At 45.0% G+C, this 15,746-nt stretch overlaps 2 protein-coding genes across 4 annotated transcripts; one reads left to right on the top strand and one right to left on the bottom strand.

Moving 5' to 3' along the window:
* The first annotated feature begins 1,566 nt into the window (after nt 1-1,566).
* On the top strand, nt 1,567-5,189 carry LOC128264111 (uncharacterized). The gene is made up of 5 exons (XM_052999450.1): nt 1,567-2,671; nt 2,727-3,437; nt 3,576-3,955; nt 4,369-4,603; nt 4,677-5,189. The coding sequence occupies exons 1-5, from the start codon at nt 1,694-1,696 to the stop codon at nt 4,968-4,970; spliced, it is 2,598 nt and encodes an 865-aa protein (XP_052855410.1). The 5' UTR covers nt 1,567-1,693; the 3' UTR covers nt 4,971-5,189.
* On the bottom strand, nt 5,056-15,718 carry LOC128264113 (ATP-binding cassette sub-family D member 3). Of its 3 annotated transcripts, none has more exons than XM_052999456.1 (9): nt 15,393-15,718; nt 14,995-15,194; nt 8,743-8,855; nt 8,482-8,672; nt 8,273-8,370; nt 7,307-7,770; nt 6,804-7,236; nt 6,564-6,738; nt 5,056-6,061 (listed from the first exon to the last, which is right to left on the bottom strand). In XM_052999456.1, exons 2-9 carry the CDS (start codon nt 15,105-15,107, stop codon nt 5,648-5,650), a joined length of 2,001 nt encoding a protein of 666 aa, XP_052855416.1. In that variant the 5' UTR covers nt 15,108-15,194; nt 15,393-15,718; the 3' UTR covers nt 5,056-5,647. The 3 variants fall into 3 exon arrangements, with proteins under 3 accessions (XP_052855416.1, XP_052855415.1, XP_052855414.1); XM_052999455.1 differs by having other exon boundaries at nt 15,403-15,718; XM_052999454.1 differs by having other exon boundaries at nt 15,421-15,718.
* Nucleotides 15,719-15,746: the final 28 nt, after the last annotated feature.

The following is a 15,746-nucleotide window of genomic DNA, read 5'->3' as shown; positions in this document are numbered from 1 at the left end:
AACCTGGAAAAATTTTAGCTGTGAATGGCATTCATTTAGAAATTTTATGACGAATCCAACGATGCATGACACTCCAACTTCTGTCAATTATTTCCCAGGCTTTTTATTCAAAAACTGATTTTTAAGCGGTATTTTTGGGTTTTTGACGAAATAAGAAAATAAAGCATTTCCAAAGAGTCTTTTTGTTGTAACTTGGCCAAAACAAGACGCATAGCCTTAACATTGACTGTATTGTACAGCTGGCAACCTAAAAAATCCATCCCGATCGATTTCCAGAAAAAAACAATTTGTTTCGATATAAAAAACGATTTTTTAAAGCCGTATTTTTAAAAATGGCCAGTTTTCACTTTTTTGATAAGGGGGTACCTCATCATTTTTTGCACAAAATTGAAAACCTGGAAAAATTTTAGCTGTGAATGCCATTTAATTGGAAATTTTATGACTAATCCAACGATGCATGACACTTCAACTTCTGTCAATTATTTCCTAGGCTTTTTATTCAAAAACTGATTTTTAAGTGGTATTTTTGGGTTTTTGGCGAAATAAGAATATAAAGCATTTCCAAAGAGTCTTTTTGTTGTAACTTGGCCAAAATAAAACGCATAGCCATAAAAGTGACTGTTTTGTACAGCTGGCGATCTATTAAATCCATCCCGATCGATTTCCAGAACAAAAAATTTGTTTCGATATGAAAAACGATTTTTTAAAGCCGATTTTTTAAGAATGGCCAATTTTCGCATTTTTGATAAGGGGGTACATCATCATTTTTTGCCCAAATTTGAAAACCTGCAAAAATTTTAGCTGTGAATGCCATTTAATTGGAAATTTTATGACGAATCCAACGATGCATGACACTCCAACTTCTGACAATTATTTCGCAGGCTTTTTATTCAAAAACTGATTTTTAAGCGGTATTTTTGGGTTTTTGGCGAAATAAGAAAATAAAGCATTCCTAAGAGTCTTTTTGTTGTAACTTGGCCAAAACAAGACGCCTAGCCTTAACAGTGACTGTTTTGTACAGCTGGCAACCTATAAAATCCATCCCGATCGATTTCCAGAAAAAAACAATTTGTTTCGATATAAAAAAACGATTTTTTAAAGCCGTATTTTTAAAATGGCCAATTTTCGCTTTTTTGATAAGGGGGTACATCATCATTTTTTGCCAAAATTTGAAAGCCTGGAAAAATTTTAGCTGTGAATGCCATCTGACAATTATTTCCCAGGCTTTTTATTCAACAACTGATTTTTAAACGGTGTTTTCCTAAAAGTCTTTTTGTTGTAACTTGGCCAAAATACCAGAAAATACTGATTTTTAACGATATTTGCACCCCTACAACAGCTTGTTTTTATATGCAAGGATAGTGCAATTTTTTTTTTCTTTTATATGTAAAATATTTTTAGCTATTTAATTTAAAAAGTCCACTAATGCGGCAATGGAATCTAGCTAATAAACAAAAGGAAAAATGATGGAATCAAAGTTTTCAAAATCGACCTTCCAGTGTTGCCAGAATATCGAGCGGGCAACCGAACAGTGCTGCCATACAGCCTTCGGACAATCGATTGCGCGTCAAGTGTTATCGATCCGCCTAGCGGCAAGCAATCGGCAACTTTCGAAATTGTTTTCTGTTTGACGCTTGGTGTTTTTTTTCGAGGCGAATCCAAGTGTTTTAACTTGCGAACGGACTGGAAGCGAATGGCTACGCTGCGGAACCACACATCGACGGCCGGCAACGGCCAGGACTCGCCACAGGCGCCGCAGGACGCGGGTGCCACGCTGGCCATCGGCTATGTGCGGGAGTTCAGGGCGCGGGCGGCCGCCTTCCAGGTGCAGCGGTCCGAGGAGTCGCTGGTCTACGTGCAGCGCAGCGTGGCGCTGCTGGGCACCAAGGTGGCGGCACAGCACTTTGCCCCGTTGCCGGGCAACTTGGAGCTGGCCCGCTTCTATGTGGACCTGCACGCCCTAATGGGCGCCCTGGAGAACGAGGGCGTCGAGGACGACGTGCTGTGGGCCTGCGTGGCGCTGGTGCAGCACTGCAGCCGGAATCTGGAGGCGCGGCTGGCGATCGTCGAGAAGTTTTGCTTTGTGCCGCTGCTGGGCGTGCTCATCCGGCGCACGCGGAGGCCGGAGCGAGTGCATCGGCTGCTGGTGCTGCTGCAGGACCTGACCTACGGCATCCACATCGCCTGGGAGGAGCCCTATCTGGCGGCCCTGCTCGAGCACCTGGTGGAGATCGTGCACGGCTCGGTGGACGGCTCGAGTGCCACGATTGGTGGCTCCAGCCATCATCACAACGACGACGAAGACGACTCACTTACCCTGCTCGCCCTCTCCGTGCTGGTGAATCTCTGCTACAAGAACTTCGCCGTGCTATTCTTGTTCCTGCGCAGCGTTAACATATCCGCCTTCTGCCGGCGCATCCAGAACTACGGCCTGCTGGCCTACAAGATGCTCATCCTCCTCTCGGAGGACGTGTACGCCTTCGAGCTGCGCGAGCTGTACACCTTCCTGCGCACCGCCTTCGCCGGCATCGAGGACTGCCTGAAGCACTGGAACGTGGCCCAGATGCGGCACATCGTTGACTTCCTGCTGGACTCGCAGTGCCATGCCGGCCTCCACCGGGCGATGCTGTCGCACAGCCACTACTGCGAGGATGTGGAGAAGCTGCTGGACGTGAGTTGGCTCCAGGCATGCCCTCCCATTGTTCTTACTATTCTTCCACTTTCAGCAAATCGACGCCCGCTGTGGCATGGACGATTCGCAGGAGGAGACGCGCAAGCACCACCAGATTTGCCTGGACCTGGTCTTCCGCCTGGTCAGCTACATTCTGCAGCTGTCCGAGGACGGCAGCAATGCCATTAGCCTGGACGCCCTCACGCCGCGCCTGTACGAGATGGTCGGCGACTGGCTGGGCTCCGATCTGTGCGGCGTGGCCGCCATCGAGCTGCTCTGCACCCTGCTGCGCCTGGGCAAGAAGACGGCGGTGGCCCAGCTCATCGCCCGCGATCCCTCGCATGTGGTCAGCCTGGTGGCCAGCTCGGAGCGACCGGAGACAAGGCCCGCCCAGGTGCTGGCCATTCTGCGCCTGCTAATTGCCCTGCTGCAGGAGTCCAAGACGGAGAAGCTGGTGCTGTCCAAGATCTCCGAGTCGTACTTCGACAAGATCCTGGCGGCGCCGCTCGCCCTGGTGCCCCAGTTCCTCAGCACACAGAGCCTGGCGGCGGCCGAGGTGGAGAAGGCCTGCTTCTGCCTGCTGCTGCTCGTCAACGTGGCCGGCATCGCCAAGAAGGCGTATCTGGACAAGTGCTGCACCCTGCTGGAGCAGCCCCAGCTGCAGTACTGCCTGGCCCGCGGCATGGTCAGCAGAGGCGAACCGCTGGTGGCCGCCGTCCTCCAAATCGCACAGTTCGAGCACTTTCCCAAGGCAGCGGTGGCCAAGGTGAGCAGGCGGATCTCACACTATTGACCAAATCCTATGGCCTAACTCAGTTCAATCTATTATCGTTGCATTACCCTTTAAACCTTTCTAAAGTTTTGAACTATCTACATAGTAACCACCTTATATTACCTCCCTTAGCATGTGGCTGGTATCAGCGGTGGTCCAGGCACTTCCACTGACTGCTCCGGCCAGGCCGAGCAGTGGCGCAACCTCAGCTCGATCCTCAAGGGCCACCGCACCTTCACCGACAAGGAAATGGCCCAACGGGTCAATGCACTCCTGGACAGCATCGGGGGCATCGTGCTCCGCAACGAACTGGCATCGGCACCTGTCTCCCAGGTGATCGAGCTGTACAACCACCGCATCGACAGCCTCAACGGCGCCGTGCTCAGCCTGCAGCAACGCCTCGACCAGGCCGGCCAGCATCTGGCCAATGGCACACAGCTGGCCCACGTGCAGAGCGCCGAGTTACAGCGCTTCCAGGCCACAAACTTCGAGCTGCTCATCAGCCAGGAGCGGTGAGTGGAGTTAGAGTCCTGCACGAGTGAAAAGAAAGTTGTCTGGGATCATGAGTCTTCTAGCCATCCACTGTCGGTTATGGTTTATGTTTTTGGAAAAGGAATAAGCACATTGTCTACTTTTTGATGTCCAATTGTCTGGGTGTTACAAAAACCGAAAATCACAAATTATAAAAAATCTAGATTCACCATTATACTTATACTTACCCATGCCGAACAAGTATATTGGCATGGAGTGTATAGCCTTTTGATACAGAATAAGTTTAAACTGGAGACATTTTTGAAATACGAAATCCTCAGAAAATAGATTAAAACTGCTGCTAACTAGGCAGGATCACTTTGATAAAACTCGTGCAAGTTGTCTAGTTTAGATTCCATACTTGAAATACATTACCGATTTCTTTGTCGTTTAGGCTACAAACCCAGTGCAAGGATCTCAAACAGCAGACGGAGAAACTGAAGAGCAACATGACCAACCTACTGAAGCAGCTGTCCGAGAACTCCGACCACTTGCAGGCCAACGAAAGGCGATTGACCGTGAAGAAGTCGGAGATTGCCAGCCTGCAAAAGGAATGCGAGGCGCTGCGAACGAACCTGAGCGCCAAGTGCGAGGAGCTCACCAAGCTGGAGGCACACAACAAAGAAAACGTAAACGAGCCAGATTACTAGACTCACTAGTGTCTGTTAATACAATAACTTTCCCTCTCCGCTCTCCCCGCAGACTTCGCGCATCGACAAGCTAAAGAAGTCCATGGTGGCCTACGAGCAGGATATTAAAGAGAAGATACGCACCATAGACGAACGCGAACGGGAGCTGGCCAAGACACAGAAGGCCCTGGAGGAGCAGCGGGATGCGCGCAAGAAGTCCGAGGATCTGGTCTCCGTGCTGGAGACGCAGCTGCAGGAGCGCAAGGACCAGATCGAGCACCTCGAGATGGAGCAAAAGGAGACGGAGGACTTGCGCAAGACCATCATGAGTCTGATGGAGAGCAAAAAGCCAAAACGGAAGGCCTGAGACTCATTTTTTAAACTAAACTAAAAACTAAAGTTTAAGCTAGCAATCTAACTAACTGCACATTCACAGCCCGGCATCAAATACATTTTTTTTGTTTATATTTATATACATTTATTGCATCTTGCACAGTGCAGTGCAATTCATTGTTGCGGTGCAAGAGGTTCCATTCCAATTCCAATTCCAGTTCAACCAAAAATACAAAACAATTGAATAAGCCAAGTGTAGTTTACAAATAACTATAAGTTCTCTATGCGTGATTTGGGACTTGTGCGGTCTACAGGTAAGAGTGTATTATTCACTAAAAGCTTTTCTAAACGATCGGATCGATCATACATCGCTTGTGGCCGTTCGCCGACTACTTTACTTTGCTTACATCGCTAACACCAGCTCGATTCTCAGTTACACAACTAAAATCCCAGCTGAGGGCTGAGGATGTTATATTAAAACGGAATAAAATGTGGAATAGCGTACAGAGGAAACAATCACAAAACGAAACAGGAAGGGATGTCCAAGTAGCAATATATACAGATCTCGGTATATACAGTATACAGTGCACCACATGGATAAGAGCAGGAGGAGCCAGAGCGGGAGTGGCCAGCACCGGAGGTACAGCTGGGAATCGAAGCGGAAGCCTGGTGCTGGGCATCGCGCTAAGGGAAGAATGCGTTTGGCGGACCTTAGGAGCCGAAGTGCTCCTTCTCCTGGTCGATGGTCTCGAACTCGTAGCTGCCCCGGCCGTCGAACTGCAGGTAGTAGTCGTGGTGAACCCACAGGGACTTGCGGTGCGAGACCGTGAAGAGCGTGATGCCCACCTCGCGGCAGTAACTATACATCTTGCCCTCCACGTCCACGGATACGGCGCTGGTGCATTCGTCCAGAATGGCGAACTGCGGCCGGTGATAGAAGAGCCGGGCCATGGCGATGCGCTGCTTCTCGCCGCCGGACAGCACGTCGATCCAGTCCTCGATAGCGTCCAGGCCGTTCTCGCGCTGCTCCAGATAGGTCAGCTGCACGATCTCCAAATAGTGCATGAGATCCTCGTCGCTCTGTCCCATGCGGCGCATGTCCTCGCGCGTGTGTGGATAGATGATCTATTGAAGTGAACCAAAACAGTAAAGTAAAGAGCTTTATAGACATTCTTTCTTCAAAATATATATATATACAGCTGCGGTCAAAATAAAAGTAGTAAGGTAAAGCTGACCAGCTTTATTTTTTAAGGCATAGACTAAGCATAGGATTTCTCAAGGAAAATTCTAAAAATGTACTATTCAAAATACTGTAAATAAATTTTAACAATTCAAAAAAATAAGCACAGATTCTTGTATGTCTGCATTTTGTGTAGGAATGTAAAATGTTTTAAATATCTGATATACTTTTTAAAGTAAACATTTAACAACTTTTGTTTGCTTAAATATATCTACGATTAATGTGCATCTTTATATTGGCCCCATTAAGTTTGCAGTATAGTTTGACGATCATAAAAAAAAATGTTCTAAAATTGCACCCCAACTATTTTTGGTTGATTTTTCCCTAAGCAAACCGAAACCACTATTATTTGCACCGCAAGTGCATGAACGCTGGCACACTTCTCACCTGGTCGCGCAATGTTCCCAGCGTCATGTAGGGCCTCTGAGGTACGTAGAAGAGCTTGCCGCGCGAGGGCTTCGTGACCTTGCCGCCCCACGTGGGCCACAGCTCGCCGAGGATGCGGAACAGCGAGGACTTGCCGCAGCCGTTGGGACCGCAGACCAGGACGTTTGTGCCAGATCTGCGACAAGAGAGCGAGCTCTGAGTAAGTCGAACTTTAGCCCATTATCATTATGCTACGCTTACTTCACTTCAAATGTTAGCTCCTGCAGCAGGACGTCACCGTTGGGCGTCACCAGCGGCACCTGTTCGAAACGGATGATGTTGTCCTCGAAGCACATGATGCCCTTGTTTGGCCCAAAGTTGCTTGCCGCCGCCGAGCCGCCGGCGTTTTGCGTGATGTTGTTGCCGTTGATCATGGTGCGTTCGTAGGTGCCCTTGTTGAGGTCGCCCAGCACCTTGATCAGCTCGGTCATGCGGGCGGTGAAGCCGGCGAGGCGGGACATTTCGCGTCCGGCCAGCACCAAACGGCCGATGGCCTCCGCCAGCTTGACCAGCATCCGGCCGTACGTGTAGTAGGCCTGCAGGCGCTGTCCACTGTGCTCGCCGGACAGCAGCGGATGGTTTTCGGCAAAGAAGGGAATGGACACGGCATAGAAGCCCACAATCGAGGCGAAATCTGTGGTTGACAACGTTAACGGTTAGGTGCACTGATCCGAACAGAAGGAAATCAAGATGAGAGAACGTACATTTGCCGATGATGTTGTCGATGATGCCCATGCTGACGCGGAACTCGAGGAACTTGCGCAGGTGCGAGCGCAGCTTGGAGTAGCTGGCCAGCAGCGTGAGCTTCTCGCGCTTGTTGCCCTGATAGAAGGCCACCTCCTCCGAGTTGGTGATCAGCCGGCTATTCACATAGCGGAACTCGCCCTCCAGTTTCTGCTCCTCGACGGTCAGGCGGCCAGTGGGGCGTCGCAGGCGCGTCAAGAACACGCCGGCGAACAGCAGGTAGAGCATCAGGATCGAGGGCGTCTTGCCGCCCAGGTTCACCGTCAGGCGGTACACGTAGATGAAGATGTCCAGCACGGGCTTGCTGATGTTGGAGTACAGGTCCGTGGCGCTCTCGCAGAACTTGTCGATGTCCGTTGTCAGCAGCTGATCGGCGTTGGCTATCCTGTTGTCCAGGTTGGACATTTTGTAGTAGGTGTAGCCACTAAAAGCGACAAAAGCATGTTTACATTAATAAGCAGCTTTAAGGATAAGTTTCGCAATTAGACAAAATTGCCAGGAACATAATTTGGGGTCGATGAGATCAATTAATTCGTTAATTCAAGATAGCAAAATCCACAGCTTAACAAGGATTTGAAAATTAAAAACAAAAATAGCTTTCTTTCGTAACGTGCTCAAGAAAAAATTTAATTTATATTAAGATGCACTCGAAACGATCACTAAGAAACAAATTCCATCAGATGTGTGCCTTTTTTTCTGGGTCTTATTAATTATTATCTCATGAAGTACGTTTTTAAAAAATTCAAACGAGTTTTGTTGTAGTTTTATAGTAAGCATGTAAATTCAAAATAATAAAACAAAATTATAAACAAATAAAATTGTGGGAATTAAGAATGCCTTATTTGTTTATCGCTTGTAATTATAATATATTTTTAATGGCAAATGCTATTAGCTCTGCCCTACAACAATACTATCACGGTACTCACTTTAGGTACTGACTGTACAGGTGATGTGTGAGGTTGGTGCGGAACCTAAGCTTCAGCTCGCCCAAACTCCACTTAAGGACGTTGGTCACCACAGAGATCTGGAACGAAGGCCAACATTAAGTAAACAATTGTTTCCGGATATGCGAATATGCAAAACGTAATTGACTTTGTCCCGACCAATCGATTCATTTATTATTTATCCATCTTACCGCTGGAAGAGCTGTCAGATATTTAAGCAGCGCCGACTTGAACTTGGTGCGGTTCATGTGTATGATGGTGCTCTCCACCACGGTGGCGTTCTGGATCATCCAGATGTCGCTCACGGAGCGGCCGATCAGTGCGGCGGCCACCAGGAACAGCAGGCCCGTCTCAATACTCCAGAAGCCCGGGATGAGGATGGCTATTAGGTGAAACGAAAGGAGATTGTGAACACTCCGGCGAATCGCTGGACGACTGGAGGATCTACTCACGGAGAAGCTGGCGCAGCTGTTTGAAGAATACTGAGTTGACATGGGCCTTTGACGCCTTCTTCTCCTTCTTTTCGGCGATTGTGTACTGAATCTTGTCCTCATAGCCGGGTTTTCTAAAATGGAGAGAAACATATATGGAAAATGGGTTAAATTATTAAAAAAAAAAGAGGAGAATTTGCTTCTCTTCTACTTAGTTTATGCTCCGCCCTAAAGATATTTATAGCAGTTGACAACTATTTAAATTACAACTACAAAAATACTTATACAAAATTTCAGGCTACCAAAGATACAAAAATTACATACATTAACTTGACAAATTGCATTTTATTAAATAAACATATTGTCTGGATTAGTTATTTAAATGCGTTTTTTTAATTTATTGATTATAACTTTAATTTGGGTGTTAGAAACCGAAATTTAAAGATCAAATTATCGTTTAAGTTAAATTCCAGAGATAGAGAGTCGAGTTTAGTTGTTTCAGTTTCAGTTTCTCCAGGTAACAATTTTTACAATCAGTAGCTTTTGGTCTTGGGCCAGCAAAAAAGTCCGCATTTTGTCGACTTGTGTTATTTAAAAATAAATTACAATTGTTTAACTCCCTGTTTATATAGTAAATTTGAATATCAACCTTTGCCTTTCGCCAGCCAATCGGGTTAATCGCTTTTGCAAATAAAGACTGAGTTTTATGCCCCCACAAACTCTTAATTGCACTGAAGGCTTGTGATTAACTATAATAATTGTGATGTTGAGATGAGCAATAACACTTTACACAGAAAGTCAATAAGTTGAAATAAAACTGCTCGATCACCCTTGCAAATCTGTCAGAGGCCGTCCTAAAATGTATTAGTGAATGCTCAGTAAAAACTAGTTGTTAACTTTCGTAAGAATAATCAAGTAGTTGACACTTTGAATGCGCTTCTGCCAACAAAACATTTATCATTTTGGTTTCCTATTTGTTTCATTGGAAAACTTTTATTGCGCTTCAGTAACGTATTGCGATCCCTAACAAATGTATCCGGTACTTATTTATTATTTATTTGCTATTTTATTATCTTCTCGGTCAAATATAAATTATTGCAAACCTCTTTCTTTAAGCGTAAATAAATAAATACAGGTAACTTGAGCCCAATGTTTCAATTTTATTAAAGTGCATTCAAACAATTGCTATTAGAAAGCTCAACCAATCACTATTATATCAACAATTTATTCGAACTAGCATGACTTCGCTTTATGATTAGAGATAGATATGATAAGCCCAAAAACAGAATAGTTAGATATGTTGGATATGTTTAATTAAATCTACAAGAAACTGCAGTGTTTGTTTTTTTTTTGAGAAAAAATGGAATCTCCTTTTATTAAAGGAATAATAAGAACTGTATTCCGGTAATCAAGTGCCTACTGAAAACTTTTTTTTCTCATGACACCCACTTCTCACTTAAGTTTACTATCAATCCAAAGTGCAATACAATAGTGTTATCATGCTGGAATATTTCTGTAATATATTACCCTATTCAGGTGTCGTGATGTACTTAGACAATTTGTCGAGGGCATGACTATTATAAAATGATGGTCTTGGTAAAAAGCCACCATATCCCTGGGATTTGTAAAGCGGTCTCCAACTATGAGCGTTGACAGCGTTGACAGCGCTGACAGCGCTGACCCGCTCAACATGAACCCGTTCGTGGCTTGTGAAATGGTGAGATGGTGGAATGGTGAGATGGCTATCCGACATTGGAGCGTTTAATCGGGTCGGATCGGCCACCAACCGGCTGCCGGGTCGAAGTCTATTGGATGTGTGGATGATGCAGTGCTGGCCCAAACAAAGTACAAAGCTCGCGCCTTGGTTATCTGCAGGCGAAAAAAGCGTCGAGTCGTGATGACTTGGTTATTTCTTAGATATCGCTGCGCGGATCTCTGAATTATTCATGGTGATCTTGTATTATTTATATACATATATATATGTACATATATGTTTCTATCTATCTATCCGTTAGTCTGGCTGGCTCTCGTGTGTGGTTTTCCTTTTTTTTTTTAATTCGTATATTAAACGTGTTTTCACCGTCCGGGCGTGGAACATGTGTTTGGGTCCATAGGTCACTCTAGTGGCTTCCCTTTCCCGTGCCCACTCGATTCATCCAAAGCTCTCTTTCTCTAATCGCCGGCGATCGCCTAATGGGGGCACATTGAACCGAAACACGGCAAGATCGGTTAGTGTCTGACTCAGATACGGATACAGATACAGTTACAGATACAGATAGATATAGAGATACAAATACAGATACAGATAGACATATAGACATATAGACGGATTTCGCTACAAATCAAAGTTCAGCGAATATTTAGTAAAGCCGCTGCTCTTATCGAGCTGATAGCTGATAAACACTCATCACCGGCCTTTTTGCCCGTAGTTGTTAGCTGTTAGCTCTTAGCTACTACCTGTTAGCTGAAGTCTATCGTCTACCGGCACACACACCAGCTCAGTTTGGTCAGACAGAGAGAGACAGAGAGAGAAAGAGAGAGAAAGGCCTTGGTAATGGCAATGGTAATGGTAATGGTAATGGTAATGGTAATGGTAAGGTAGGGGAACGTGGCAGCCGAGCCGCTCAACAGGTGCAAATGTCAGAGATCGGCCGCGAATCTGCATTGAAATTACGTTCTCATTTCACGCACCGACTGGCGTTAAAGCGGGATTATACGAATCGCGACTGCATCTGCTTTGCGGCGGGCCCCATCCGATTAACCGGGCCAAGCGTTGCCGGGGACAAGGTGCAGCCATCGAGCATGCCACACTGCGGGAATCTGGAGCTATTGCGCAACCACTTCGGGGCGAGAATGTCTGGCTGTCTGTTGTCTACCTGCGGAAAACAGAGCAGGTCTTACACAAATTAACACATACCGCACGCCACGCCCCGCTCCGCTCCGCCACGCCCCGCTCCGCTCTTCACGCCCCTCCCACTGTGGCGCTGCAAAAGGTGAAAACCCAAGAAATGGGAAAACGAAACCAGAAGCCACTTTTTAGTGTTGTGCGTCCGTCGCAAGTCACTAAAAGGTACGAGTGTAATGTTTATGTTTTATACTCGGGTGTCATAATGTCATCCGTGGGTACGAGCAAGCGATCGAGTATATTGCGACACCCGAGTAAACTGCCCACCGGTTACGTGTTCGATTGCAAGGCAGACTAGGCTGCTGGATGTCAAAGTTGTTGGACTTTCGTACTGCCAAAAGATTTGCATAGGTGTTGCTGAACCTTTGCTGGATTGACCAATGGCAGGAAGCTCTGCGGAGTTTGGCATACCCATCGGGACTTTGGCACTTGAAACCTTGTCGAAGTTATGCCAGACAAGTTCGTATCAAGTATCAAGTACCAATAGCAATAGTTATTACATTAATACCTTCATTTTCGGTAAGGGCCTACCCTGATAAGTCGCTACAACAGTTAAGCGTTTCAACACTTTGGAGGTCGTGTAATCGGGTTTACTAGCCGGAAACCTATTGATACAATAAACAAAATTTGGAAGGCTTTATAACTCGCCTTCGTATTAATAATCTTCCCATTTAGTTAGGGCATTCCGACTTTAGTGCCATTTTCGTAAGTTATAAATATGAATTTTTCAATAAAAGAGGTCCATAAAAACTTTAGTAAACATTTGCATTAAAAAAATTTGACATTTTATATACATAGAAACAATCAAATAATTTGGATCATTTAATTTTGCATTTTTTACATTAGGCTTAAAGTTTTAAGTTTCAAAACACAAACATTTTCTCAGTGGAAAACCCACTTTAAGCTTTTGAATGTCTGCAAGGACCTAAGTAGTACATTTAAATAACTAAATTGTTAAATTTGTCAAAATCAAATTGGGTTAGATAACTTTAAGAGCAATCTGATCAAACGAATCAACCAAAATCAATCGCTAGGGTTCTAAAAAAGTATTGCATTTTATAATCAAAGGCTTTTGAAGAGGAATATGTTGCAAACTGCAAACTAAACTTTCTAATTACTGAACTGCGAACTGGACTCTGGAGTGTCCAATAACTGCATCCAGTGTTCTTTTGTGAGTCACTCCATCCGCAGTAGGGGATTCGAGTATGGAATGGCGCATAAATTGGCCGGCTATCCACAAGTGACGGCTCCTCGCCAGCAAAATCAACAACCGCCGACAGGCCATTAAAAGTCTTTCATTTCGATTGCTTACCAAAGTGCAGCCAGTACTTAAACACAGACTGGCGTGCAGAAGGTGCGGAAATAGCTGGCTATCAAGTCGGTTCCCGATATCGGAATAATAGCTGCAATTATCGAGTGGCACATGTACCAACGGCAATACAGCAATACAGCAATACGGCAATGCACTCCACTCGTCCATCACAATCTCTCTAATTAATTGGAGCTGTCATGCAAATGGTCATACCCCCCTCTGTGTTTTATTCAATTAGACCGAATGGTCGGATAAGTTGAGTGGGCAGAGTTGCAGAGATTGCCGGGCAAACCCTGAACACCAAATAAAGCCCAATATCGGGTGCGTTAACAACAGCATAATCGGCACGAGGGCCGATAACGTTGGCCAGGCCAATATGAGTAGTTAGTAGACTGGCGTGATACCGATTAGATTAGCGCAAGAGACCAAGTCCATCCAAACACCTGAACGTGGCCCGTGGCTGGGATTGTAAGTGGTCTATTGAAAAAGCCTTGAACAACACACTTCCGACTGTAAAGTCCGACTGTAAAGTGGTGGTATTAATAAATTCATTTTAAAATCCAACTTTGCCCGTTTTGGTGTATTTTATCAAAATTCATTTTTTCGATAGAGTTTTGTTTATGGTCTGCACATTTAACTCAAAGTTTATCACTCATACGTACTGTTACCTTTTATCAAAAAATGGCATGCATTAGTCATAAGACATGAGTAATTTATAAGAAAACTTAGAGGCCTTTGCTCAACCTTAAAATTAAATACATTTTTTTTTACCACATTGAACGGTGAGAGTAAGGGTTTTTTTTGTCTAGGACCACTCTATTAAGCAACACTATTTTAAGAGGTAGACAAACGTTTCTTGTTTAAATTAAAGTATTAATTAAATATTCACCCTGTAAAACAATTCAGGTGGCGCCATCTGCCGACCTGCAGGGTCCCTCCCATTATTTTTTAAATATCCAAAAAGTTACTTATTTCCCAATAATTTCGTTAGATATAACTGGCTCTTACCATGTCTCATCGTCAGAGTGGGCGAGCTTATTATGGTTAACAGGTGGGACAGACAGACGGACAAACTGTCGGACAAACTAAAATACTGTTTTTAAGAGGTGGACCATCGTTTTATCTTAAATAAAACCATTTATTTTTTTAATGCTAATTTTTTAAAGGTGTATAAAGATTCTAAACTTAAAATTCCTACAATTCCCAAAAGAATATTATTTTGGATTAAGTTGTACTGGAGGTGCGCAAAAAAATGAATTGGTGGTTCATTCTTTCAATTTTTAAAATTCGATTTAGGCGAGCAAAACCACATTTCAATAATTTAACGATAATTAATAACTTCAATCAGCAATGCTGCAAAAATTCAAGTTAACTGAAGGGAATGGCCTCGCTCTTCACAACTTATCTGTTGCATCTGGTCACTGCACAGTAGAACTGAAACTGAATTTAATTTTGTGCAAGTGCATAATATTAAATTTATACGAAAAGTACATTTTTGCACGCAAAATGTCATGATAGACGACAACCAAATAAATATTATGATATCTTAAGAATTTTTATACTGAAGTCTTTTAAAATACCGATTTTACATATTAATTAGAGACTAAAGCAGTTCACTTTTTTTTGTACAATATTACACCTGCTGCATTTCCAGCTAAGATGTGCAAAGTAAGGGACACTCAACATAAAGTAAGTACAAATACATTTTGGCCCACTGTGCATGCGCTGGTCAACGGATCAATTGAAACCTGAACACAATGAAGGGGAAATGCATCCAGTGTGAAAGGAAAGCCAATCGTGAAACCAGTTTGAAATCCACCAGATGACCCACTACGACACATCGTATGTTCCGCGTACACACAGGGCCACATGTCGATTTCAGCACTTTTCGAGAGAGTGTGCAAATGCATGCAAATAAATTAAGTTCAATATCAGCGGAATTTCGGTGGCCAAGACCGAGACCTTCCTCAACAGTGTTGGCGGGTCAGCATCTCCGTACGGTGTACACTCGATATAAGGGGCAGCCCGAAACCAAACCCCAATGGGGAGCACTCACCTCTTCTTGTTGGACATCTTGCCGTAGGCGATTATCCAGAGGGCCGCCGTCATGCCAGCCACGCCGACGATGGCGCTCTGGTTGTTGGCCAATTTGCTCAGAGCCGGGGCCATTGTTCCGCTTGCGATTTGCCAACGGACCTCGTTCGGATTGGGGAGTTGGGAGTTGGGAATTCGGAAATTCGGAAATCCGCGTTCGCACTGCGAGTGGAGTGGAGTGGATTTTAATGGGTGGAAGTGGGAGTGGGCGCAGCAACCGCACCGCACGTGGGGCACAGCGAAAAAAAAACAAAAAAAAAAAAAATAAGTAAATTGAATGGGGGTATTGCAAATATCACTATTGTTCAATGCACGAATTTCCGTAATTTATATTGCTGTTCGATGACGACACACACGCACACACACATACACGGCAGGATGTAAACACCTGGTTTGATGAACAGCCCTGTCTTTGATTCGTCCTCTCTCGCTCGCTCGCTGCCACAGCCTGCCTGCTGCTTCCTCGTCTTCCGCTGGTGCTGTTACTGCGGCTGGTGCTCCTTTACTGGCCAAAGGGGGGCGAAGTGATTGTCACACACGGCGGGCGCTTTTATTTATTCAATTTTCGCCAAGCGCATTTCTTTGTTTGGTAATTACACTCTGCTCGTCTCAAACGAAGAAATCGGACGAAATGAACGGACGCGCAAAAGCCAGTAGGTGGAGCCAGTTGTAGATGTAGAGGTGGGGAAACATCGATGCCAACATCAATGTCAT

The sequence above is a fragment of the Drosophila gunungcola genome, unplaced genomic scaffold, assembly GCF_025200985.1.
Source record: "Drosophila gunungcola strain Sukarami unplaced genomic scaffold, Dgunungcola_SK_2 000057F, whole genome shotgun sequence".
NCBI lineage: Eukaryota > Metazoa > Arthropoda > Insecta > Diptera > Drosophilidae > Drosophila > Drosophila gunungcola.
This window is presented reverse-complemented; position numbering and strand designations above follow the sequence as displayed.